General features: G+C 46.3%; 1 protein-coding gene across 3 annotated transcripts in view; it reads right to left on the bottom strand.

Moving 5' to 3' along the window:
* CCDC138 (coiled-coil domain containing 138) overlaps positions 1-25,775 on the bottom strand; it is a 333,074-nt gene that overhangs the window by 92,641 nt on the left and 214,658 nt on the right. For all 3 annotated transcript variants that reach the window (XM_063953820.1, XM_063953819.1, XM_063953821.1), the window contains 2 exons: positions 4,393-4,509; positions 3,986-4,163 (listed from right to left, as the gene is read on the bottom strand). In XM_063953820.1, the coding sequence (XP_063809890.1) occupies positions 3,986-4,163; positions 4,393-4,509 (295 nt within the window). The remainder of the gene's footprint in view (positions 1-3,985; positions 4,164-4,392; positions 4,510-25,775) is intronic.

Below are 25,775 nucleotides of genomic sequence, written 5' to 3'. Positions count from 1 at the left end.
TGTCCACCTGTGGCCTTTCCCAACGGTGTACAATCATTTGGAAGACTTCTGGATGAAGTCCCCACTCTCCCGGGTGGAGGTTTCTTAGTTGTCCACTCCGGGAATGAACAGTGCTAACACATGATTTTCCGCCCATTGGAGAATCCTTGTGGCTTCTGCCATCGCCATCCTGCTTCTTGTGCCGCCCTGTCGGTTTACATGAGCGACCGCCGTGATGTTGTCTGACTGGATCAGCACCGGCCGGTGTTGAAGCAGGGATCTAGCCTGACTTAGGGCATTGTAAATAGCCCTCAGTTCCAGAATATTTATGTGTAGGGAAGTCTCCTGACTTTTCCATAGCCTTGGAAGTTCCTTCCCTGTGTGACTGCCCCCCAGCCTCGAAGGCTGGCATCCGTGGTCACCAGGACCCAGTCCTGTATGCCGAATCTGCGGCCCCCTAGAAGATGAGCACTCTGCAGCCACCACAACAGCGACACCCTGACCCTTGGAGACAGGGTTATCCGCCGATGCATCTGAAGATGCGACCCGGACCACTTGCCCAACAGATCCCACTGGAAAATCCTTGCATGAGACCTGGCGAATGGAATTTCTACGTAAGAAGCTACCATCTTTCCCAGGGCTCGCGTGCATTGATGCACCGACACCTGTATACGTATTAGGAGGTCTCTGTCTAGAGACAACAACTCCTTGGACTTCTCCTCCGGGAGAAACCCTTTTTATCCTGTTCTGTGTCCAGAACCATACCCAGGAACAGTAGACGCGTCGTAGGAACCAGCTGCGACTTTGGAATATTCAGAATCCAGCCGTGCTGTTGTAGCACTTCCCGCGATAGTGCTACTCCGACGAACAACTGCTCCCTGGACCTCGCCTTTATAAGGAGATCGTCCAAGTACGGGATAATTATTTCAGCCATTACCTTGGTAAATACCTCGGTGCTGGGGACAGACCAACGGCAACGTCTGGAATTGGTAATGACAATCCTGTACCACAATATTGAGGTACTCCTGGTGAAGAGGGTAAATAGGGACATGCAGGTAATCACCCTTGATGTCCAGTGATACCATGAAATTCTCCAGGCTTGCAATAATTGCCCTGAACGATTCCATTTTGAACTTGAACCTTCGTATATAAGTGTTCAAGGCTTTAAATTTTAGAATGGGTCTCACCGAACCGTCTGGTTTCGGTACCACAACATTTTGGAATAGTAACCCCGGCCTTGTTGAAGGAGGGGTACCTTGCTTTCACCTGCTGGAAGTACAGCTTGTGAATTGCCGCCAGTACTACCTTTCTCCGAGGGCAGCCGGCAAGGCTGATGTGAGGTAACGGCGAGGGGGAGTCGCCTCGAACTCCAGCCTGTATCCCTGTGATACTATTTGCAGAACCTAGAGATCCACCTGTGGGCAAGCCCACTGGTCCCTGAAGTTCCCGAGACGCGCCCCTACCGCACCTGTCTCCACCTGTGGAGCCCCAGCGTCATGCGGTGGACTCAGAGGAAGCGGGGGAAGATTTTTGATCCTGGGAACTGGCTGCTGGTGCAGCTTTTTTCCTTCTTCCCTTGTCTCTGTGCAGAAAGGAAGCGCCTTTGACCCGCTTGCTTTTCTGAAGCCGAAAGGACTGTACCTGAAAATACGGTGCTTTCTTAGGCTGTGAGGAAACCTGAGGTAAAAATTTTTCTTCCCAGCTGTTGCTGTGGATGAGGTCCCAGAGACCATCCCCAAACAATTCCTCACCCTTATAAGGCAGAATCTCCATGTGCCTTTTACAGGCAGCATCACCTGTCCACTGCCGGGTTTCTAATACCCTCCTGGCAGAATGGACATTGCATTAATTCTGGATGCCAGCCGGCAAATATCCCTCTGTGCATCCTTTATATATAAGACAACGTCTTAAATATGCTCAATGTTAGCAAAATATTATCCCTGTCTTAGCGTATTAATATTATCTGACAGGGTATCAGACCACGCTGCAGCAGCCCTATTTATGCTGAGGCAATTGCAGGTCTCAGTATATAACCTGAGTGTGTAAATACAGACTTCAGGATCGCCTCCTGCTTTTTATCAGCAGGTTCCTTCAAGGTGGCCGTATCCTAAGACGGCAGTGCCACCTTTTGACAAACGTGTGAGCGCCTTATCCACCCTAAGGGATATCTCCCAACATGACCTATCCTCTGGCGGGAAAGGGTACGCCATCAGTAACTTTTTAGAAATTAGCAGTTTCTTATCGGGGGAACCCACGCTTCTTTACACACTTCATTCATTCATCTGATGGGGGAACAAAACACTGGCTGCTTTTTCTCCCCAAAAATAAAACCCCTTTTATGTGGTACTTGGGTTCATGTCAGAAAATGCGTAACACATTTTTCATTGCCGAGATCATGTAACGGATGTTCCTAGTGGATTGTGTATATGTCTCAACCTCGTCGCCACTGGAGTCAGACTCCGTGTCGACATCTGTGTCTGCCATCTGAGGTAACGGGCGTTTTTTGAGCCCCTGATGGCCTTTGAGATGCCTGGGCAGGCACGGGCTGAGAAGCCGGCTGTCCCACAGCTGTTACGTCATCCAGCCTTTTATGTAAGGAGTTGACACTGTCGGTTAATACCTTCCACCTATCCATCCACTCTGGTGTCGGCCCCACAGGGGGCGACATCCCATTTATCGGCCTCTGCTCCGCCTCCACGTAACCTTCCTCATCCAACATGTCGACACAGCCATACCGACACACCGCACACACACAGGGAATGCTCTGACTGAGGACAGGACCCCACAAAGTCCTTTGGGGAGACCGAGAGAGAGTATGCCAGCACACACCAGAGGGCTATATAATGCAGGGATTAACACTATAACTGAGTGATTTTTCCCCAAATAGCTGCTTGTATACATATATTGCGCCTAAATTTAGTGCCCCCCCTCTCTTTTTAACCCTTTGAGACTGAAAACTACAGGGGAGAGCCTGGGGAGCTGTCTTCCAGCTGCACTGTGAAGAGAAAATGGCGCCAGTGTGCTGAGGGAGAAGCCCCGCCCCTTTTTCAACTGACTTTCTTCAGCTTTTTCTGGAATACTGGCAGGGGTAATTTTACATCTATATAGCCTCTAGGACTATATATGATGTAGATTTGCCAGCCAAGGTGTCATATATTGCCCTCAGGGCGCCCCCCCCAGCGCCCTGCACCCATCAGTGACCGGAGTATGAGGTGTACATGAGGAGCAATGGCGCACAGCTGCAGTGCTGTGCGCTACCTTGGTGAAGACCGAAGTCTTCTGCCGCCGATTTTCCAGACTCTTCATGCTCCTGGCTCTGTAAGGGGGACGGCGGAGCGGCTCCGGGAACGAACACCAAGGTCGGGTCCTGCGGTCGATCCCTCTGGAGCTAATGGTGTCCAGTAGCCTAAGAAGCCCAAACTACCACCTGTTAGGTAGGTTCGCTTCTTCTCCCCTTAGTCCCTCGCTGCAGTGAGTCTGTTGCCAGCAGATCTCACTGTAAAATAAAAAACCTAAATATACTTTCTTTCTAGGAGCTCAGGAGAGCCCCTAGTGTGCATCCAGCTCAGCCGGACACAGAAATCTAACTGAGGTCTGGAGGAGGGTCTTAGTGGGAGGAGCCAGTGCACACCAGGTAGTCCTAAAGCTTTCTTTAGTTGTGCCCAGTCTCCTGCGGAGCCGCTAATCCCCATGGTCCTTACGGAGTCCCAGCATCCACTTAGGACGTCAGAGAAAATTATTGCGTTTGCTTGAAAAATTAGTAAACAGCCACCGAAATGCTGCACCACACGTGCACTGCTGCCAATAGTATGCAGATGCAATAAAGGTTCTTTTAGTATATTGGGTAGGTGACGTTATCATTTTAATCTGTCGTATAGGGGTCCTGCACAGCAACATGCTAATAGCAAAGTATATCTGAATTAAGCATGCATTGTATATTTGCTGTTTATGCAATTATATAAGAAAGTAAGCATTGTTATCTAGGCTACAGAGTTATAAACCCTACCTTGTGTTACAGTTTTTAGTATGACTAAAGTGGATATGAATCTCAGTGGTAAATTATTGCTTTTGAAGAAGGCCACAGATCTTGACTTATTTGATATGGTGGTTTCTTCTGTAGGATGATACACTACTCCTTTATATGTTTCATCACCCAGGCGCCGCAAGGTCGAGGTCATAGCAGACTGTGGTTATAAAAAAAAGATAAGGAAATCAGACAAGAGGCCTCAGACAGTATTGAGTCTATATATAAAATGCTCAGAAAACAAAGCTATTATGTGTACTTAGTAAATCTATTGTTGCTTTATGGCAAGTCAGAACCTGTATTTTGTTCCCTTATATGGATCATTCTTTCTTGAATCTCAGCTAACAATGGTTCCTAGCAATACAAACACAGAAGAGTAAAAACATAACCTGTGTTCCGCGTTCAAGTTGCCTCAATGCCCAATATGTGAATCTCATGAATGATAAATGCAGTTTACTGCTGACCAGTGGCATCCATTCAAACTGCTCTACGATAACAGGCAGGACCTGGAAAGAGACAGCAAGAAATATTCAGGGTTTTAAGCTAAGCTCCAAGCTCCAAGACACAGATTAAATACATTGGGCCAGATGTAATGAAGTCCGAGCTGGCCGGAGGTGCAGGTTCCTGGCTGAACTCGGATGTTTTTTTAAAGCGGCAATCACGTACAAGGCAAAACCATGCCTTGCACGTGAGTGCTGCTTAAAAAAAAAAAATCAGAATTCGGCCGGGAACCTGAACCTCTGGCCAGCTTGGACTTCATTACATCTTGCTCATTGTGCCTGATTCAGAGATGTAGGCTAATGCTGCTGCAACCAAGTACTCAGTCAAGTGCGAAAGTATGCAAATAGTAGTTTCTGCATTTCCCATGTGTAAGAGCATAAGATGGACTGTGCAAAATGTGAAACAGCAACTTTACTTATCTGTGCATTATCCATACACTCCTCCACCACCCAAACATCAGATCAACATCATCTGCTTGAGAAAGTCCTGGGTCGTGCAGATTCAACCGTGTAACTTCTAGAAAACATAGCCGCTGTGCCAGCGGTACTGCAAGAGAGAACTAAGCCACATGCACAAGCACGCCCATAACACCCCCTTTACATGCCCACAACACAGCCTCTTTGAAGTTTAGTTACATCCCAGTCTCCGCCAAGATTCGCTAGCCCGTCGCAGTGGTCTTGTCATGTGTTAGCCAATAAGTAGGCAACTGCCTAGGCAATCACAAATGCAGTGCGCATTTGCACAGAAAGGGTATCCAAGTATATTCACGCAAGCGCAGAAGAAAAACATTGGCAAATTGCAAAACCATCGGCATTGCATACAACTCTGGAGTCAGGCCCATTGCCTGGTAAAACAAAATAAATTCCTCTTTGTCAAAGCTTTCTACGGAAACGTACAACAGTTATAATATCGGAAATAAAGTTATTTTACAGATTAACAAAGTTCTATGCACAAAGCAAAGGAATTTTAGAAGAACTTACTACTGGCCATAATTGTACACCAGGTTATGTATACCAAATGCTGAATAACAGGATGTGTGATCAATTTAACAATACATGTAGATGCCACATTTTAGAATTCCATTTAAACAGGGACAAATGTTGCAAACTGCCTCTTTATTCCTAGTTGGCTGATTACCGAATATGCTTTTTTTCCCTATTTTGTCAGTTAAATGGATTTTGAATGTAGAAATTAACAATTTTCATATGCAATCTCAGGGCAATGTTACTGAATATGCATGAACCCTACACTAGTGCACAGCTTGGAAAGGAATGGAATGTGCCCTACTTATCTGTAGTAATATTGCGCACCAACCATTTGAACAGATCCAGGAAAAGCAATGCCTATATCTCACACAGTCCGTGTAGAAAAACAGAAGCTGTCAAAATCACGGCAGTAAGCACTGGGGTTAGGCACTAGGGGAAGGGTTAAGGTTAAGCTGTGGGGGGTGGTTATTGTTAGACTGTGGGAGATGACGGTTAGGCTGCTCAGGGGATGTACTGTATCGGATTCTGAACGTCGGGATGCCGATGTTCGAATTTTGACTGTTGTGATCCTGACCACTAGGATTCTGATGCCATCACCCTATCACATGTTAATACACTTATACACAAGGGTTCCTTTTTGTCAGAAGTCAATTTACCTGCTATAATTTTTTAGGATTGTGGGAGAAAATTTACATAAGCATAAAGAGAAAAAACTCCACATATGGTCTTGGTGGGAAATAAACCCAAGACCTCAGTGCTGTGAGGCAGTGATGCTAATCATTACAAGCTAACCCCTAGATTCAATGCTAAAGGTATTCTACTTAAATATAATCATAAAACATTTAAAATAAGATTTTAAACCTACCGGTAAATCTTTTTCTTGTAGTCCGTAGAGGAAGCTGGGACTCCGTAAGGACCATGGGGATAGACGGGCTCCGCAGGAGACATGGGCACTTTAAGAAATACTTTGACTCTGGGTGTGCACTGGCTCCTCCCTCTATGCCCCTCCTCCAGACCTCAGTTAGAGAAACTGTGCCCAGAGGAGACGGACAGTACGAGGAAAGGATTTTAGTTAATCTAAGGACAAGATCCATACCAGCCACACCGTATAACTTGTGATATACTATCTAGATAACAGTATAAAAAACCAACATAGCATCGGTCCAAAACCGATGAAACTATAACATAACCCTTATGTAAGCAATAACTATATACAGGTCTTGCAGAAGAAGTCCGCACTTGGGACGGGCGCCCAGCATCCTCTACGGACTACGAGAAAAAGATTTACCGGTAGGTTTAAAATCTTATTTTCTCTTACGTCCTAAAGGATGCTGGGGACTCCGTAAGGACCATGGGGATTATACCAAAGCTCACAAACGGGCGGGAGAGTGCGGATGACTCTGCAGCACCGATTGAGCAAACAGGAGGTCCTCCTCAGCCAGGGTATCAAACTTATAGAACTTTGCAAAGGTGTTTGACCCCGACCAAGTAGCAGCTCGGCACAGCTGTAGTGCCGAGACCCCTCGGGCAGCCGCCCAAGAAGAGCCCACCTTCCTAGTGGAATGGGCCTTAATCGATTTTGGTAACGGCAAGCCTGCCGTAGAATGCGCCTGCTGAATCGTGTTACAGATCCAGCGAGCAATAGTCTGCTTTGAAGCAGGGCCGCCAACCTTGTTGGTTGCATACAGGACAAACAGCGCTTCTGTTTTTCTGATCCTAGCCGTTCTGGCCACGTAAATTTTCAAAGCCCTGACCACATCAAGGGACTCGGAATCCTCCAAGTCACGTGTAGCCACAGGCACGACAATAGGTTGGTTCATATGAAAGGATGAGACCACTTTAAGTAGGAATTGACGACAGGTCCGCAACTCCGCTCTATCCATATGGAAAACCAGATAGGGGCTTTTATGTGATAAAGCCGCCAATTCCGAAACTCGCCTAGCCGAAGCCAAGGCTAACAACATTACCACCTTCCAAGTGAGATATTTCAACTCCACTGTTTTAAGTGGTTCAAACCAATGTGATTTAAGGAAACTTAACACCACGTTAAGGTCCCAAGGCGCTACCGGAGGTACAAAAGGAGGCTGAATATGCAGCACTCCCTTCACAAAAGTCTGTACTTCAGGTAAAGAGGCCAATTCCTTTTGAAAGAAAATGGATAAGGCCGAAATCTGAACTTTAATGGAGCCTAATTTTAGGCCCAAATTCACTCCAGTTTGTAGGAAGTTAAGAAAACGGCCTAGATGGAATTCTTCCGTAGGAGCATTCCTGGCCTCACACCAAGAAACATATTTTCGCCATATTCGGTGATAATGTTTTGACGTCACGTCCTTCCTAGCCTTTATTTGCGTAGGAATGACCTCCTCCGGAATACCTTTTTCCGCTAGGATCCGGCGTTTAACCGCCATGCCGTCAAACGCAGCCGCGGTAAGTCTTGGAACAGACAGGGACCTTGTTGTAACAGGTCCTCCCTTAGAGGAAGAGGCCACGGATCTTCTGTGAGCATTTCTTGCAGATCCGGATACCATGTCCTTCGTGGCCAATCCGGAACAATGAGAATCGTTCTCACTCCTCTTTTTCTTATTCTCCTCAACACCTTGGGTATGAGAGGAAGAGGAGGAAACACATAGACCGACTGGAACACCCACGGTGTCACTAGGGCATCCACAGTTACCATCATGTCTATTTGGGGCAGTCCCCACCGACTTGCAATCTGTTCGAAGACTTCCTGATGAAGTCCCCACTCTCCCGGATGCAGGTCGTGTCTGCTGAGGAAGTCTGCTTCCCAGTTGTCCACTCCCGGAATGAACACTGCTGACAGAGCGCTTACATAATTCTGCGCCCAGCAAAGAATTCTGGCGGCTTTTGCCATCGCCACCCTGCTCCTTGTGCCGCCTTGGCGGTTTACATGAGCTACTGCGGTGACGTTGTCTGACTGGATCAGAACTGGTCGATCGCGAAGTAAGATCTCCGCTTGACGTAGGGCGTTGTATATGGCCCTTAGTTCCAGGATGTTGATGTGAAGACAAGTCTCTTGACTTGACCAAAGGCTTGGAAATTTCTTCCCTGTGTGACTGCTCCCCAACCTCGGAGGCTCGCGTCCGTGGTCACCAGGATCCAGTCCTGAATGCCGAACCTGCGGCCCTCGAGAAGGTGAGCACTCTGTAGCCACCACAGTAGTGACACACTGGCCCTGGGGGACAGGGTGATCAACCGATGCAGTGAGAACAATCCTCATTGTTCCAGATTGGCCACGAAGGACCTGGTATCCAGATCTGCAGCAACTGATCACAGAAGATCTGTGGCCTCTTCCTCTAAGACAGGACCTGTTGCAACAGGGACCCTGTCTGTTCCAAGACTTACCGCGGCTGCGTTTGACGGCATGGCGGTTGAACGCCGGATCCTAGCAGAAAAAGGCATTCCGGTTGAGGTTATCCCTACGCTGATAAAGGCTAGGAAGGAAGTAACAGCAAAACATTATTACCGTATATGGCGAAAATATGTTTCTTGGTGTGAGACCGAGAATGCTCCTACGGAAGAATTCCATCTGGGTCGTTTCCTTCACTTCCTACAAACTGGAGTGAATTTGGGCCTTAAATTGGGTTCCATTAAGGTCCAGATTTCGGCCGTATACATTTTCTTTCAAAAAGAATTGGCTTCTCTCCCAGATGTTCAGACTTTTGTAAAGGAAGTGCTGCATATTCAGCCTCCTTTTGTGCCTCCGGTGGCACCTTGGGATCTTAACGTGGTGTTAAGTTTCCTAAAGTCACACTGGTTTGAACCACTTAAAACGGTGGAGTTGAAATATCTCACGTGGAAGGTGGTCATGCTATTAGCCTTAGCTTCGGCTAGGCGAGTGTCAGAATTAGCGGCTTTGTCACATAAAAGCCCCTATTTGGTTCTCCATATGGATAGAGCAGAATTGCGGACCCGTTCGCAATTTCTGCCAAAAGTGGTTTCATCTTTTCATATGAACCAACCTATTGTGGTGCCTGTGGCTACGCGTGACTTGGAGGATTCCGAGTTACTTAATGTGGTCAGGGCTTTGAAAATTTACGTAGCCAGAACGGCTAGAGTCAGGAAAACTGAAGCGCTGTTTGTCCTGTATGCATCCAACAAGATTGGTGCCCCTGCTTCAAAGCAAACTATTGCTCGCTGGATTTTTAACACGATTCAGCAAGCGCATTCTACGGCAGGCTTGCCGTTACTAAAATCGGTCAAGGCCCATTCCACTAGGAAGGTGGGCTCTTCTTGGGCGGCTGCCCGGGGGGTCTCGGCACTACAGCTGTGTCGAGCTGCTACTTGGTCGGGTTCAAACACTTTTGCAAAATTCTACAAGTTTGATACCCTGGCTGAGGAGGACCTCATGTTTGCTCAATTGGTGCTGCAGAGTCATCCGCACTCTCCCTCCCGTTTGGGAGCTTTGGCATAATCCCCATGGTCCTTACTGAGTCCCCAGCATCCTCTAGGATGTTAGAGAAAATAAGATTTTACTTACCGTTATATATCTATTTCTCGTAGTCCGTAGAGGATGCTGGGCGCCCGTCCCAAGTGCGGACTTCTACTGCAATACTTGTATATAGTTATTACTTCAATAAGGGTTATGTTATAGTTGCATCGGTTTTGAACTGATGATATGTTGTTTTCATACTTTTAACTGGGTAGTTATCACAAGTTATATGGTGTGATTGGTGTAGCTGGTATGAATCTTGCCCTTGGATTAACAAAATCCTTTCCTCGTACTGTGCATCTCATCTGGGCACAGTTTCTCTAACTGAGGTCTGGAGGAGGGGCATAGAGGGAGGAACCAGTGCACACCAGGAACTAAATTCTTTCTTAAAGTGCCCATGTCTCCTGCGTAGCCCGTCTATCCCCATGGTCCTTACGGAGTCCCCAGCATCCTCTACGGACTACGAGAAATAGATTTACCGGTAAGTAAAATCTTATTTTATTGCACAAAAGATTAGACAAAGCTGAAGCTGGGGTACAGTCAGGGAGTCAACCCACGCCTGTTCCAATGTCGCCTGGACCTTCGGGGTCTCAGAAGCGCCCACTATCCCAAATAGTTGACACAGATACCGACACGGATTCAGACTCCCGTGTCGACTACGATGATGCAAAATTACAGCCAAAGGTGGCTAAATGTATTCGATATATGATTATCGCAATAAAAGATGTTTTGCATATCACTGAGGAACCCCCTCTCCCTGACACGAGGGTACACATGTATAAGGGAAATAAACCTGAGGTCACCTTTCCCTCCTCACATGAGCTGAACGAATTATGCAAAAGGATTCTAATAGCGTTTCCTTTCCCGTCGCAGGACAGAATACGGTGGGAATCCTCCCCTAGGGTAGACAAAGCTTTGACGCGCTTGTCAAAAAAGATAGCGCTTCCATCCCAAGATACGGCTGCCCTCAAGGATCCTGCTGACTGCAAGCAGGTTACCTTGAGGTCCATTTACACACATTCTGGTACGTTACTCAGACCGGCTATTGCGTCGGCCTGGGTTTGTAGTGCTGTAGCAGCATGGACAGATTCCTTATCAGCGGATATTGAGACCCTTGATAAGGATACCATTTTAATGACCCTAGGGCATATAAAAGATGCTGTCTTATATATGAGGGATGCTCAAAGAGACATTACTTTACTGGGTTCCAGGATAAACGCTATGTCTATTTCTGCTAGGCGTGTCTTATGGACCCGACAGTGGACAGGTGATGCTGACTCCAAGAGGCATATGGAGTTGTTGCCTTACAAAGGTGAGGAATTATTTGGAGAAGGCCTCTCGGACCTAGTCTCCACGGCTACGGCAGGTAAATCAAATTTTTTACCATATATTCCCTCACAATCTAAGAAAGCGCCTCATTATCAAATGCAGTCCTTTCGTTCCAATAAAAGCAAGAGAGTACGTGGATCGTCCATTCTGGCCAGAGGTAAGGGCAGAGTCTGGCCAGAGGTAAGGGCAGAGGGAAAAAGCTGTACAACACAGCCAGTTCCCAGGAACAGAAGTCCTCCCCAGCCTCTACAAAATCCACCGCATGACGCTGGGGCTCCCCTGAGGGAGTCCGCTCCTGTGGGGGCACGTCTTCGACTGTTCAGCCACATCTGGGTTCACTCACAGGTGGATCCCTGGGCAATAGAAATTGTTTCCCAGGGTTACAAGCTGGAATTCGAAGAGGTGCCTCGTCGCCAGTTTTTCAAATCGACCCTACCAAAATCCCCCCTGGAAAGGGAGATAGTGTTGCATGCGATTCACAAATTGTGTCTTCAACAACTGGTGGTAGAGGTTCCCCTGCTTCAAAGAGGGAAGGGGTACTACTCAACTTCCGCAGAAGCACCATCATTTCCGCCATTACCTTGGTGAAAAACCTCGGGGACGTTGAGAGACCAAACGGCAACGTCTGAAATTGGTAATGATAATCCTGTACCGCAAATCTTAGGTACGCCTGATGAGGTGGATAAATGGGGACATGAAGGTACGCATCCTTTATGTCCAGTGACACCATAAAATCCCCGCCTTCCAGGCTTGCGATGACCGCTCTTAGCGATTCCATCTTGAACTTGAACCTTTTCAAGTATAGGTTCAGAGATTTTAAATTCAATATGGGTCTGACCGAACTGTCCGGTTTCGGGACTACAAACATGGTCGAATAATAACCCCTTCCCTGTTGAAGGAGGGGAACCTTGACCACCACCTGCTGAAGATACAATTTTTGTATTGCGTTTAACACTATTTCCCTCTCTTGGGGGGAAGATGGTAGGGCCGATTTGAAATACCGGCGAGGAGGCACCTCTTCGAATTCCAGCTTGTAACCCTGAGACACAATTTCTATTGCTCAAGGATCCACCTGGGATTGAACCCACATGTGGCTGAAATTCCGAAGACGTGCCCCCACAGGTCCCGGCTCCGCCAGTGGAGCCCCAGCGTCATGCGGTGGATTTTGTAGAGGCCGGTGAGGGAACTAGCTGCGTTGTGCAGCTTCTTTCCTCTGCCCCTACCTCTGGCAAGAAAGGACGCACCTCGGACTTTCTTGTTTCTTTGTGAACGAAAGGACTGCATTTGATAATGCGGTGCTCTCTTAGGCTGTGAGGGAACATAAGGCAAAAAATTTGACTTTCCAGCTGTAGCTGTGGAGACCAGGTCCGGGAGACCTTCCCCGAACAATTCCTCACCCTTGTAAGGTAAAACCTCCATATGCCTTTTTGAGTCGGCATCACCTGTCCATTACAGAGTCCACAGGACCCTTCTGGCAGAAATCAACATAGATTCTAGAACCCAGTAGACTAATGTCTCTTTGAGCATCTCTCATATATAGGACAGCGTCTTTTATATGCCCCAGGGTCAATAATACAGTATCCTTATCTAGCTTATCCAATTCCTCAGATAAGGTATCCGTCCATGCCGCTACAGCACTACACACCCAGGCCGACGCAATTGCCGGTCTTAGTAAGGTCCCTGAATGTGTATAAATGGACTTCAGGGTAACCTCCTGTCTGCGATCAGCATCTTTGAGGGTAGCCGTATCCTGGGACGGCAGGGCTACCTTTATGGATAAGCGTGTTAAAACTTTGTCCACCCTAGGGTAGGATTCCCATCGTAACCTATCCGTTGGCGGGAAAGGATACGCCATAAGAATCCATTTGGAAATCTGCAGTTTTTTATCTGGAGATTCCCAAGCTTTTTCACATAACTCATTCAGTTCGTGTGAGGGGAGAAAAGTTACCTCAGGCTTCTTTCCCTTATACATATACACCCTCGTGTCAGGGACAGGGGTTTCCTCTGTGATGTGCAAAACCTCCTTTATTGCTATAATCATATATCGAAGGGATTTAGCCAATTTTGGCTGTAACTTTGCATCATCGTAATCGACACTGGAGTCAGAATCCATGTCGGTATCTGTGTCAACAATTTGGGATAGTGGGCGCTTATGAGACCCTGACGGTCCCTGCGACATAGGGTCAGGCATGGGATGAGACCCTGACTGCCCCAATGCATCAGCCTTGTCCAATCTTTTATGCAAGGAATTAACATTATCATTTAAAACCTTCCACATATCCATCCAATCGGGTGTCGGCGCCGTCGGCGGAGACACCACATTCATTTGCTCCTGCTCCTCTCCCACATAGCCTTCCTCATCAGACATGTCGACACAAGCGTACCGACACACCACACACACTGGGAATGTCCTTTCTGAAGACAGTTCCCCCACCAGGCCCTTTGGAGAGACAGACAAAGTATGCCAGCACACACCCCAGCGCTATAATATCCCAGGAATAACACAGTAACTTAATGTTAACCAGGTAGCTGCTGTATGTTATAGTTTTTGTGCCTAATTATGTGCCCGCCCTCTCTTTCCAACCATCTTCTACCGTGTATCAGCAGTGGAGAGCCTGGGGAGCTTCATCTCAGCGGTGCTGTGGAGAAAAAATGGCGCTGGTGAGTGCTGAGGGAGAAGATCCGCCCCCTCGGCGGCGGGCTTCTGTCCCGCTTAAACTGTAATTTTGGCGGGGCTCATACATATATACAGTGCCCAGCTGTATATATATGTGCTTTTTTTGCCAATATGAGGTCCCAAATGCTGCCCAGGGCGCCCCCCCCTGCGCCCTGCACCCTTACAGTGACCGGAGTATGTGAGGTGTGTGGAGCAATGGCGCACAGCTGCAGTGCTGTGCGTTACCTCTAGTGAAGATCATGAAGTCTTCTGCCGCCTGTGAAGTCTTCTTTTCTTCTCATACTCACCCGGCTTCTATCTTCCGGCTCTGCGAGGGGGACGGCGGCGTGGCTCTGGGACGGACGGCGAGGGTGAAAATAAAAAACCTAACAAAATATCTTTCCATCAGTAAACTCAGGAGAGCTCACTGAAAAGCACCAAGCTCATCTGGGCACAGTATCAAACTGAGGTCTGGGGGAGGGGCATAGAGGGAGGAGCCAGTGCACACCAGGAACTAAATTCTTTCTTAAAGTGCCCATGTCTCCTGCAGAGCCCGTCTATCCCCATGGTCCTTACGGAGTCCCCAGCATCCTCTAGGACGTTAGAGAAATTAACATTAGCACTTAAAACATTCCACATATCCATCCAGTCAGGTGTCGGCTCTGCCGACGGAGACCTTACATTCATACACTCCCCCTCCTCCTTAGGTGAGCCTTCAATCTCAGACATGTCGACACACGTGTACCGACACCACACACACAGGGAAGCTCTTTTCTGAAGACAGGTTCCCCACCAGACCCTTTGGAGAGACAGAGAGAGAGTATGCCAGCACACACCCCAGCGCTATATGACCCAGGAAAAAACACAGTATGTTTACCAAGTAGCGCTTTTGTTATGTATATGCGCCAATTATGTGCCCCCCCTCTACCTTAAAACCCTTCTTTCACTGTGTGTCAAGCAGGGGAGAGTCCGGGGAGCTTCCTCTCAGCGGTGCTGTGGAGAAAAATGGCGCTGGTGAGTGCTGAGGGAGAAGCCCCGCCCCCTCGGCGGCGGGCTTCTGTCCCGCTCAAATTTTCCAATAACATGGCGGGGGCTCTTTATATACATGTACAGTGCCCAGCTGTACATGTATATGTGTGTATTTGCCATAGTAGAGGTTTATATTGCTGCCCAGGGCGCACCGCACCCCCCTGCGCCCTGCACCCTTACAGTGACCGAGGTGTGTGAGGTGAATGGGAGCAATGGCGCACAGCTGCAGTGCTGTGCGTTAACTCAATGAAGATCATGGTGTCTTCTGCCGCCCCAGATGTCTGTTCCACAATACTCACCCGGCTTCTACCTTCCGGCTCTGCAAGGAGGACGGCGGCGCGGCTCTGGGACGGACGGCGAGGGTGAGACCTGCGTACCGATCCCTCTGGAGCTAATGGTGTCCAGTAGCCTAAGAAACAGAGCCCTGAAACTCAGAGAAGTGGGTCTGTTTCTCTCTCCTCAGTCCCTCGATGCAGGGAGTCTGTTGCCAGCAGGCTCCTGAAAATAAAAAACCTAACTAAAATGCTTTCTTTACAGGAAACTCAGGAGAGCTCCTGAAATGCACCCAGTCTCCACTGGGCACAGTATCAAACTGAGGTCTGGAGGAGGGGCATAGAGGGAGGAGCCAGTGCACAGCCAGAGTCAAAGTCTTTCTTAAAGTGCCCATGTCTCCTGCGGAGCCCGTCTATCCCCATGGTCCTTACGGAGTCCCAGCATCCTCTAGGACGTTAGAGAAATACAGTTTCTAAATACACAGGACCTTACATGCTCATTGAGCACAGAATTTTAACTACCAATTACCATGCTGAGTCAGTCTGTATCTCAAGCAGAGCTGGATAAATATACTAACTTCAGTTATTTCAAAGAGCGTTGTTTACCTCAGTAGTACTCTATCGACGTATATCCATCTATATATGCATATACTAAACACCATAAAGATGCTTAATAGTGTAATATGCCTAAAGTTATATTTAAACAGGTGCTCAATATAGTGCAATGTACATGCAATTTTCTTTATTCTGTAAGAAATTCCCATTAGTTCTACGCTATATGTATTCCGTTCTCCTATATTTGAGGTATTCTACTATTTGAATGTTGTTAAAATAAAAGTACACTGGCCATGTCCTGTATGCTGTATATATACAGGAGTGCTGTTGTTAAAATAAAAGTACACTGGCCCAAATACAGGGGTGCGGTTGTTAAAATAAAATTACATTGGTCCGGTCTTGTATAATGTAAAATTACAGGGGTGTTGTTCAAATACAAGGGTGCTGGACCTGTCTAGTATGCTGTAAAAATACAGGGATGCGGTTGTTAAAATAAAATTACACTGGCCCTGTCCTGTATGCTGTAAAAATACAGGGGTGCTGTTGTTAAAAGTACCATGGCCCTGTCTTGTATGCTGTAAAATTACAGGGCTGCTGTGAAATGAAAGGGGCACTGCTCTGTGTGCTGTAATAATAAAAGGGTGCTGTCCTGTGAAATGGAGTACAAAAATTTGGAGGAAAAATAGTGGAAGATCAGGAACCACTTCCAGTTCCTAGTACTAATGCTGAAGCTGCTGCTGACACCAGTCATGACAATGATGATGCAATTCCATCAACGTCGTCTACTAAGGCCGATGCCCAATGTCATAGAGGGCATGTAAAATCCAAGAAGCAAAAATAAATAAATCAGAAAGAAAAAAGAATTATCTGATGAGAAAAGTAAACTTGGCAATGTGGCATTCACGTCACAAAGTGGCAAGGAAAGGCTAAGGCATTGGCCTATGTTCATGACTGGTGGTTCAGCTTCTCATGAGGATGGAAGCAATCAAAAAATGAAGCTTGTTAAAGCACAGGAAAAGACAACTGTGCGTTCAGAGATATCACAAATTACCAAGGAGAGTCCAAGTGTGTCCGCAGTTGCGATGTCTAGGACTCACCTTCCCAATACTGTATGGAAAGTGGAGGCTCCTACCACCATGTGCACGCCCCCTGCAAATGCTGGGAGGAACACCGCCAATCCAGTCGCTGATATTGAGATTGAGGATGTCACTGTAGAAGTACACCAGGATGAGGAGGATATTAGTGTAGCTGGCACTGAGTAGGAAGATGACAATGAGGATTCTGATGGTGATGTGGTTTGTTTGAATAAGGCATCAGTGGAGACAGTTGTTGTCCATGGGATGAAAAAGCTCATTGTCATGCCTGGGCAAAACACCAAAAAAGCCACCTCTTCGGTGTGGAATTATTTCTCCACAAATCTGGACAACAGGTGTCAAGCCAAGCATCGTCTTTGTCAGTCCATAATAAAATAGGGAGTAAGGATGTTAACCACCTAGGAACTTAATCCCTTTTACATCACCTGCAGCGCATTCATCATAAGTCATTGTCAAGTTCAGAAACTTTGGGTAATAGCATAAGCAGTCCACTGACTCCTAAATACCTTCTTCCTGTTGTACCTAAGCTCCTGCAATCCACACCTCCAACTCCCCTCAATGTCAATTTCCTACCCAGTCAGGAATGTAAGTAGTCCTGCAGGCCACGTCACTGGCATTATTGACGAGATCTCTCCTATCCGGGATTTCTCCGGAGGAACCTTGAGTGGTACACCTACTGCTGCTGCCGCTGCTGCTGGGAGTCGATCGTCATCCCAGAGAGGAAGTCGGAAGACTACTTGTACTACTTCAACTAAGCAATTGACTGTCGAACAGTCATTTGCAAGGAAGATGAAATATGACAGAAGTCACCCTGTTGCAAAGCGGATTACTGAGGCCATAATAACTATGCTGGTGTTAGATATGCATCCAGTATCCGCCATTAGTGCAGTGGGATTTAGACAGTTCACGGATGTACTGTGTCCCCGGTACCAAATCCCGTCTAGATTCCACTTTACTAGGCAAGCGATTCCCAGGACATTAAGAAAAGTGTCCTCAGTGTCCTGAAAAATGTGGTTGTACCCACTGTCCACTTAACCACGGACATGTGGACAAGTGGAACAGAGAAAACTAAGGACTACATGACTGACAGCACACTGGGTAGATGTATTGCCTTCTGCAGCAACAGCAGCGGCACCAATAGCAGCATCTCACTTGTTCCTAGGCAGGTTATGCTGTGTATCACCAGTTTCGATAAGAAGCACACCACTGACCTCTTACGGAAACTGAGGGACATCATTGCACAATGGCTTACCCCACTTAGACTATTCTGGGGATATCCGACAACGCCATCAATATTGTGCGTGCATTACATCTGGGCAAATTCCAGCATGTCCCTAGTTTTGCACATACAATTAATTTGGTGGTGCAGAATTTTTGGAAAAATTACAGGGACGTGCAGGAGATTCTGTCGGTGGGCCGAAAAATAGCAGGCCACTTTCAACATTCAGTGACTGCGTACCGAAGACTGGAGCACCAGCAAACACTCCTGAACCTGCCCTGCCATCACCTGATGCAAGAGGTGGTATCGAGGTGGAATTCTACCCTTCATATGCTTCAGAGGATGGAGGAGCAGCAAAAGGCTATTAAAGCCTATACATCTACATATGATATAGGCAAAGGAGGGGGAATGCACCTGAAACACGTGCAGTGGAGAATGATTTCCGTGTTGTGCAAGATTCTCCATCCCTTCGAACTTACCACACGTGAAGTCAGTTCAGACACTGCCAGCTTGAGTCAAGTTATTCACCTCATCAGGCTTTTGCAGAAGCAGAAGAAATTGAAGGAAGAGCTAAGATGGAGCGTTTCCGCTAAGTATGTGGGACTTTTGGATGGAGCCCTTCATTTGCTTTGCCAGGATTCAAGGGTGGTCAATCTGTTGAAATCAGAGCACACATATATATCACATTTTGGCTACCATGCTCGATCCTAGGTTTAAAACCTACGCTGCATCTCTCTGTTTCTGGCAGACACAAGCCTGCAGAGGTGCAAAGACGTGCTGATGAGAAAATTTTATCAACTCAAGCGGAATGTGACCCGTCAACAGCTCCTCCTTCATTTACTCCAGCAACTGGGGCTGGGAGGAAAATAAAATTTCCGAGCCCACCCGCTGGCGGTGATGCAGGGCAGTCAGGAGCAAGTGTTGACATCTGGTCCGGACTGAAGGAGCTGCCAACAATTACTGGCATATCTACTGTCACTGCATGTGATGCTATCACCGTTGAAAGAATGGTGGAGGATTATATTGGTGACAGCATACAAGTAGGCATGATACTGGCAGGAAAAAAAGAAGCAGTTTGGAGGCCCTTGCACAAACTGGCTTTATTTTACCTATGTGTGTACTCCGAAAGAGTGTTTAGTGCAGTCGGTAACCTTGTCAGCAATCGGTGTAGGAGAAGGTGTGGAGAAGATGGAGTTCATCAAAATGAATTATAAATTCCTCCAGGAAGACCTTCACCAGCAATTGCCTCCAGAAAGTACACCTGTGATGGTGAATTCCAGTGGAGACCAATTAATACTCTGGGAGGATGAGGATGTACACACTGAAAGGGGTGAGGAATTGGAGGAGGAGGATGACATCTAGCCTCTGTAGAGCCAGGTGTTTGTGCCGCCCACTTGTGTTGCTTCGCTTAGTCATCTAGCGACCTCGTTGCAACCTTGTGGCCTAAAAACAATATTGTGAGGTGTTCAGAATAGACTGGAAATGAGTGGAAATGAATGATATTGAGGTTAATAATACCGTAGGATCAAAATTACCTCCAAATTCTGTGATTTTAGCAGCTTTTATCTTTTAAAAATAATAATAATCCAGATCCAAAACCAAAATCCGAAAGGGTGGTTTTGGCAAAACCAATCCAGATCCACAACATAAACGGAGATCCAGATCCAAAACCCAAAAAGAGTCCGCAGCACATCTCTAGTTTAAACGCCATAAATTCACAGTAAAAGTATCAGTTTTATTTCTATATATGAAAACAAAAAGAAAAAGATACTACTTCACCAGCGCCTGCCCCGTTTATAGCGGAGCAATCCACCTCTTACTCTCCGTTGATTTCTCCTAATTAGGAGTATTCATATCAATAGGTAACCGGAAAAAGAGGAGAATGCAGAGAATAGTGTGATACCATAAAAACAAATATTTAATATCATCAACCTTCTAAAAAAACACACAAGATATGATTCCAATATGGGAGATGCTGGTGTATTGACACAACATGTGTCACAATGGACAAAGACATTCACAGAAATGAATCCACCCTCATGAGAAAACAGAAGCAATGGCTGATTACCGATTCCTGGTGAACTGATTTGCGTCAGTTCTAAAGCGCATGTGAATCCAGGTGATTTCTCCCAGCTGCAGCAAGGGGGTCTCCTGGTCTCAGTTTTATCCAGGCGTAGGCTCAGTCCATAAACATCAGTGTCAGCATGGGGGGGGGGGGGGGGGGGTATACAGGTATACAAGCAAGGTACTTTGCTTGTATACCCCCTACGCCTGGATACGCCTGGATAAAACTGAGACCAGGAGATCCCCTTGCTGCAGCTGGGAGAAATCACCTGGATTCACATGCGCTTTAGGACTGACGCAAATCAGTTCACCAGGAATCGGTAATCAGCCATTGCTTCTGTTTTCTCATGAGGGTGGATTCATTTCTGTGAATGTCTTTGTCCATTGTGACACATGTTGTGTCAATACACCAGCATCTCCCATATTGGAATCATATCTTGTGTGTTTTTTAGAAGGTTGATGATATTAAATATTTGTTTTTATGGTATCACACTATTCTCTGCATTCTCCTCTTTTTCCGGTTACCTATTGATATGAATACTCCTAATTAGGAGAAATCAACGGAGAGTAAGAGGTGGATTGCTCCGCTATAAACGGGGCAGGCGCTGGTGAAGTAGTATCTTTTTCTTTTTGTTTTCATTATTCATCTTTTGGGGTTGGAAAAGCCCCTCTTTAAGATACTGCACTGACAAGTTGCCTCTGCGCACTGTTGGGTACTGTTTTAAAATTCCTTTTCACATGTTATTTCTATATATGTTGTTTGTAATAAATTGTTTGTTATAAAAGATGCCAATCACATGGTTTTTATTAACAGGTTAACATAATATCTCCTCTCCTAGCGGTAGTCAATAAAATTTTCTGTTTACTGTTTCAATTTAAACCAAGCAGCATTCTTAGTTACAAATGACTTGCTGCAAGGGAAAACCAGAGTTATGGTAGACTTACCTTTGTTAACTCTCTTTCTTCGAAGTTCATAGGGTCTACAGAGAACATCGGGGTTGTAGATAGTGGATTAGAGTTCGGCCACTAAACAGTTAAAGCCTTCAGCATATTCCAGAATACTCGGCTCCTCTCCCTTATAACCCCACCTCCATGTTCAGCCTTTCAGTTTTGTTAACCAGCTCAAAGCAGGAAGAGGAAAGACTTTAGGCACATAAGAACACATTCTCGCAGACAGGAGAAAGGGACCAGAGGTCAAGGCCATAAAAACCCAGAAAGGCCAGGTACCTGAGGGAGGGCGCCCTGTGGACCCTATGAACTTTGAAGAAAGAGAGTTAACAAAGATAAGTCTACCATAATAAAAAATATAGGGCTGTGCTTTTCACTAAGGTATGGACATTTACAGACCCTCCAACATGACCCGCCCCACTAGGTACAAAATGCTCTGTTTCTGGACTTCCCTCTTAATTTATGATTTCCATCACCTGTGTTGAACTAGTTAAATGATAAGAAAGCTGTTTCTTCACAGGTGATGGCAATAATAAATTAAGAGGGAAGTCCAGAACCAGAGCATTTTGTACCTAGTGGGGCGGGTCATGTTGGAGGGTATGCATTTATTGCACAATACAATAATACATTTAAAAATTACGACACTGGCCGGTATCACATAAAACACAGTATAAATTAATTAATTGAAAACAAAGCACTAGATTTCATGTACCTATATAGCCAATAAAATATTACCTATGATTATTATTGAAAATATATACTTTTAGAAAAGTACATGCATGTTAGTGTAAAAGTCCAGCCATATACTCTGTGCAAACCATGCAGGGGTTAGTAGTATCCAGCCATAAATGAGCATTCAGGTATTAGTATAATTGTTAGTCTCTGGTTTGGACCTTATACTCCATACAATATCCTGCTAACAGCTTGTTAAATAACACTGCAGGTGTCCCTGCAATGTATAACAAGTTAAAACTAGCGATCCTGTAGTTGTTAATTGTATTAAATCAGTACAATGGTAGTCCTTAAATCCACTTAGAACTGGGGTCCATGTACAGACAGCCTTCTCTTCCCCTTTTATGATGGTAGCAGCGGGTACTTGGGCAGATTAGTAAACCGGCCGGCCAATCACTCACGTACAGAGGGTATGCTCCCCTACGATTTCGACCTCCACAAACACGTTTCCCCGCCTGTAATTGTCGTCAGCGGCACTGAGGAAGCCGCTGATGACAATTACAGGTGGGGGAAACACGTTTGTGGAGGTCAAAATCAGAGGGGAGCATACCCTCTGTACGTGAGTGATTAGCCAGCCAGCTTACTAATCTGCCCAAGTACCCGCTGCTACCATCATAAAAGGGGAAGAGAAGGCGGTCTTATTATTTTCAATAATAATCATAGGGAATATTATATTGGCTATATAGGTACATGAAATCTAGTGTTTTGTTTTCAATTAATTAATTCATACTGTGTTTTATGCGATACCGTCCGGTGTTGTAATTTTTATATGTATTATTGTATTGTGCAATAAATGTCCATACCTGGGTGAAAAGCGCAGCCCTATATTTTGTTTGTATTCTTGCATTTTTGGGGTTCCCATAAAAACCAGACCCTTTGGGCTTGCTGCTGACATTCTGGGATAACGGTGGTGCCGGGTTTCTGTTTTTGTATTTAAGTCTACCATAACTCTTGTTTCCTTCTTCAGGGTTCATGGAGTTCCACAGGGAACATCGGGGATATCCTAAAGCAGTATTTCAAGGGAGAGAATAAAATAATTCCAGAGTCCAAAAGAAGCATTCTGGGAGGCAAATGTATCAAAGACCTAAGAAACGTGTGGACCAAAGACCACGTATCTGCCTTGCACAACTATTTGGTAGACGCACCACGGAGTGCCACCCATGAAGGTCCAACAGACAAAGTAGAATGGGCAGAAATTGAAGCTGGTACAGGAAGGTCAGCGTAAACATAAGCTTGTGTAATGACCATTCTAATCCATCTAGTCAGCATCTGCTTATTAGCAGGCCGTCCATGCTTGTGAAGTCCAAAAAGTATAAACAGAGCATCAGACTATCTGATGGAGCTAGTATGATCTACATAGACACTTAGAGCACAAACCACATCCAAAGAACGTTCTTTTTCTGGTAAGTCTGGTGAGAAAGGCTGGATCCACAATTGATTGATTAAGGTGGAATTTAGGAACCACTTTCTGGAGGTAACCGAGCTTAGTACGGAGAACCGCCCTATCTTGACGAAAAATCAGGAAGGTGGGCAGAAAGGAGAGGTCTCCTAAGTCCGACACCCACCTGGTCGATGCAATAGCAAGCAAAAACAGAAACTTTCGCAGTCAGCCATTTCAGATCAGCTGACTCCAAAAGGTTCAAAGGGGGGCTCTTGAAGAGGGTCCAGCACAACAGACAGATCCCATGGAGCTACTGGAGGGACATAAAGAGGATGTATGCAGATTACACCCTGAAGGAATGTACATATATCAGCAAATAAGGCAATTCTGCCTTGAAACCAAACAGAAAATGCAGAAATGTGCACTTTGAGAGGGAAAGTCGTTAGCCTAAATAAAAGAAGAAAAGCAAGTATTTTTGAGTTTTTTAAAGATAGTTGCATCATAATGCTTGGTAGAGTACCATGTGAAGTAAGCATGCCACATTCTATAATATATATGTGCTGAGGCAGGTTTACGTGTTATAAACATATAATTGAAAGGTGTGTGGATTCTGGCGCAATTATGTAAACCCAATCTTAATCCCTTGTTAATTTGCCCCAAACAGATAAAAAGCACAGAAAATGAAAACACTATAGGGATAGATCAAAGGCGCCACCAAGCAAATATTACAATATAACGAACCAAAATACATCTTAAAAAGGAGTATTTAAAAAACAGATATACATCACTTGTTCCTCTGGAATATCTTTAAATCTCTATTCTCTTGCTCAATGTCACAAGTCCACAAGAACACATACAGATGGAGCCCTCCTCATCTATCCCTTTAATACGATTAATTGGGCCAGGGCAGTCGGACTTAATCCCATGCTGTAATGACTTAATCCCCTGCTGTATTGTTCCCTCTGTATTGTATTGCAGCTGAGAATAATAGATGAAAGATGCTAATAAACCTTGGTGCACCTAGGCAAAGCAGAGAAGCCTAGATGAGCGAGGCTCCATTTGTACAAAGAAAAGAATGATAAAAAGTACAATAGTGCTCGTAGTGAAGAACTGTTGAGGGGAGCATCCCTTGAACGAGACGGTGTACCCGTGAGAGACTACTTTCTGCACCCAAGCGTCTCAAGTGCTCATGGTGCAAAGCTGCGCAAAGTGCAGAAGTCGGCCTCCCACCCTGAAGTCCCTCAGGGTGGAGGCCCGCCCTATCAGACTGCAGGCTTGTCAGGCTTTGCTGTAGGTTGATGTGTAGCCCAAGATAGCTTTGTCTTGGGCTTAGATGTCTTCGTAGCGTGTGTTTGCTTGTTTGGTAAGCAGGTAGGATATAAGTGATTGTAAAAACCTGGCATGCTGCAGTGGTTTTTTCAGGAAGACTGAGCCCAGTGTTCCCAGAGAACGGCTTGCTGCCTTGCTGTAAGATGGCTGCTCGGGTCTCTGAGGGAAGGAGGGAGTATTAGGCAGCTCAAGGATGGGAAATCTGCTGTAGACTGACTGCCAGAGCTGGGGGAGGGGCTACAGGTTAAGCATCGCCTCCCCTATGCAGGTCTTCCACCCCAGATACATGCAGGGCCTAGTAAAAAGCTGTTTTCAACAACTGGATCTGTGCCCTATAAAGCCCTGATGGTCTAGTGGAGTCTTTGCCCTCAGACAGTTTCCACGCCAGCGCCACGGTCCGTCTCTCTGGACGTAGAGATTTAGACGTGGGTCCCGGTGAGGGTACCCTCTTACCTTGCCTTGCCAGCCACGCAGCAAGTGGTGCTAGTCGCAAAGTGTGGTCCCCTGACACAAGTTCCCACCTGAGGCACTGGCCAAGCGGGGGTCTCGGTGACGATACCGGGGGTGGGGGTGTTGGGTGGTGAGTGAGCTGCAGCGCTGAAGTCTGACAGAATTACAGCACTGACAGTCCAGTGAAAAATCACAGTAAAAAACTAGTTTTATGGTAAGAACTTACCTTTGTTAAAACTCTTTCTGCGAGGTACACTGGGCTCCACAAGGAAAGACATAGGGGTGTAGAGTAGGATCTTGATCCGAGGCACCAACAGGCTGAAAAGCTTTGACTGTTCCCAGAATGCCTAGCGCTGCCTCTTCTATAACCCCGCCTCCCTGCACAGGAGCTCAGTTTTTAGTTAACCAGCCCAATGCAGTAGCAGGAAAAGAGACGACAACGGTTAGTAGCCACATACACCACACTCTCTCGACAGGAGAAGTGTCAGCGGCTAATGCCATACCAACCCAAAGAAGCTAAGTGTGTCAGGGTGGGCGCCTTGTGGAGCCCAGTGTACCTCGCAGAAAGAGTTTTAACAAAGGTAAGTTCTTATCATAAATCGCATTTTCTGCTGCGGGGTACACTGGGCTCCACAAGGAAAGACATAGGGGATGTCCTAAAGCAGTTCCTTATGGGAGGGGACGCACTGTAGCGGGCACAAGAACCCGGCGTCCAAAGGAAGCATCATGGCAAACGGCAGTGTTGAAGGCATAGAACCTTATGAACGTGTTCACGGA

The sequence above is a fragment of the Pseudophryne corroboree genome, chromosome 2, assembly GCF_028390025.1.
Source record: "Pseudophryne corroboree isolate aPseCor3 chromosome 2, aPseCor3.hap2, whole genome shotgun sequence".
NCBI lineage: Eukaryota > Metazoa > Chordata > Amphibia > Anura > Myobatrachidae > Pseudophryne > Pseudophryne corroboree.
Note: the sequence above shows the minus strand (reverse complement) of the source record. Positions and strands in the feature narration are given on the sequence as shown.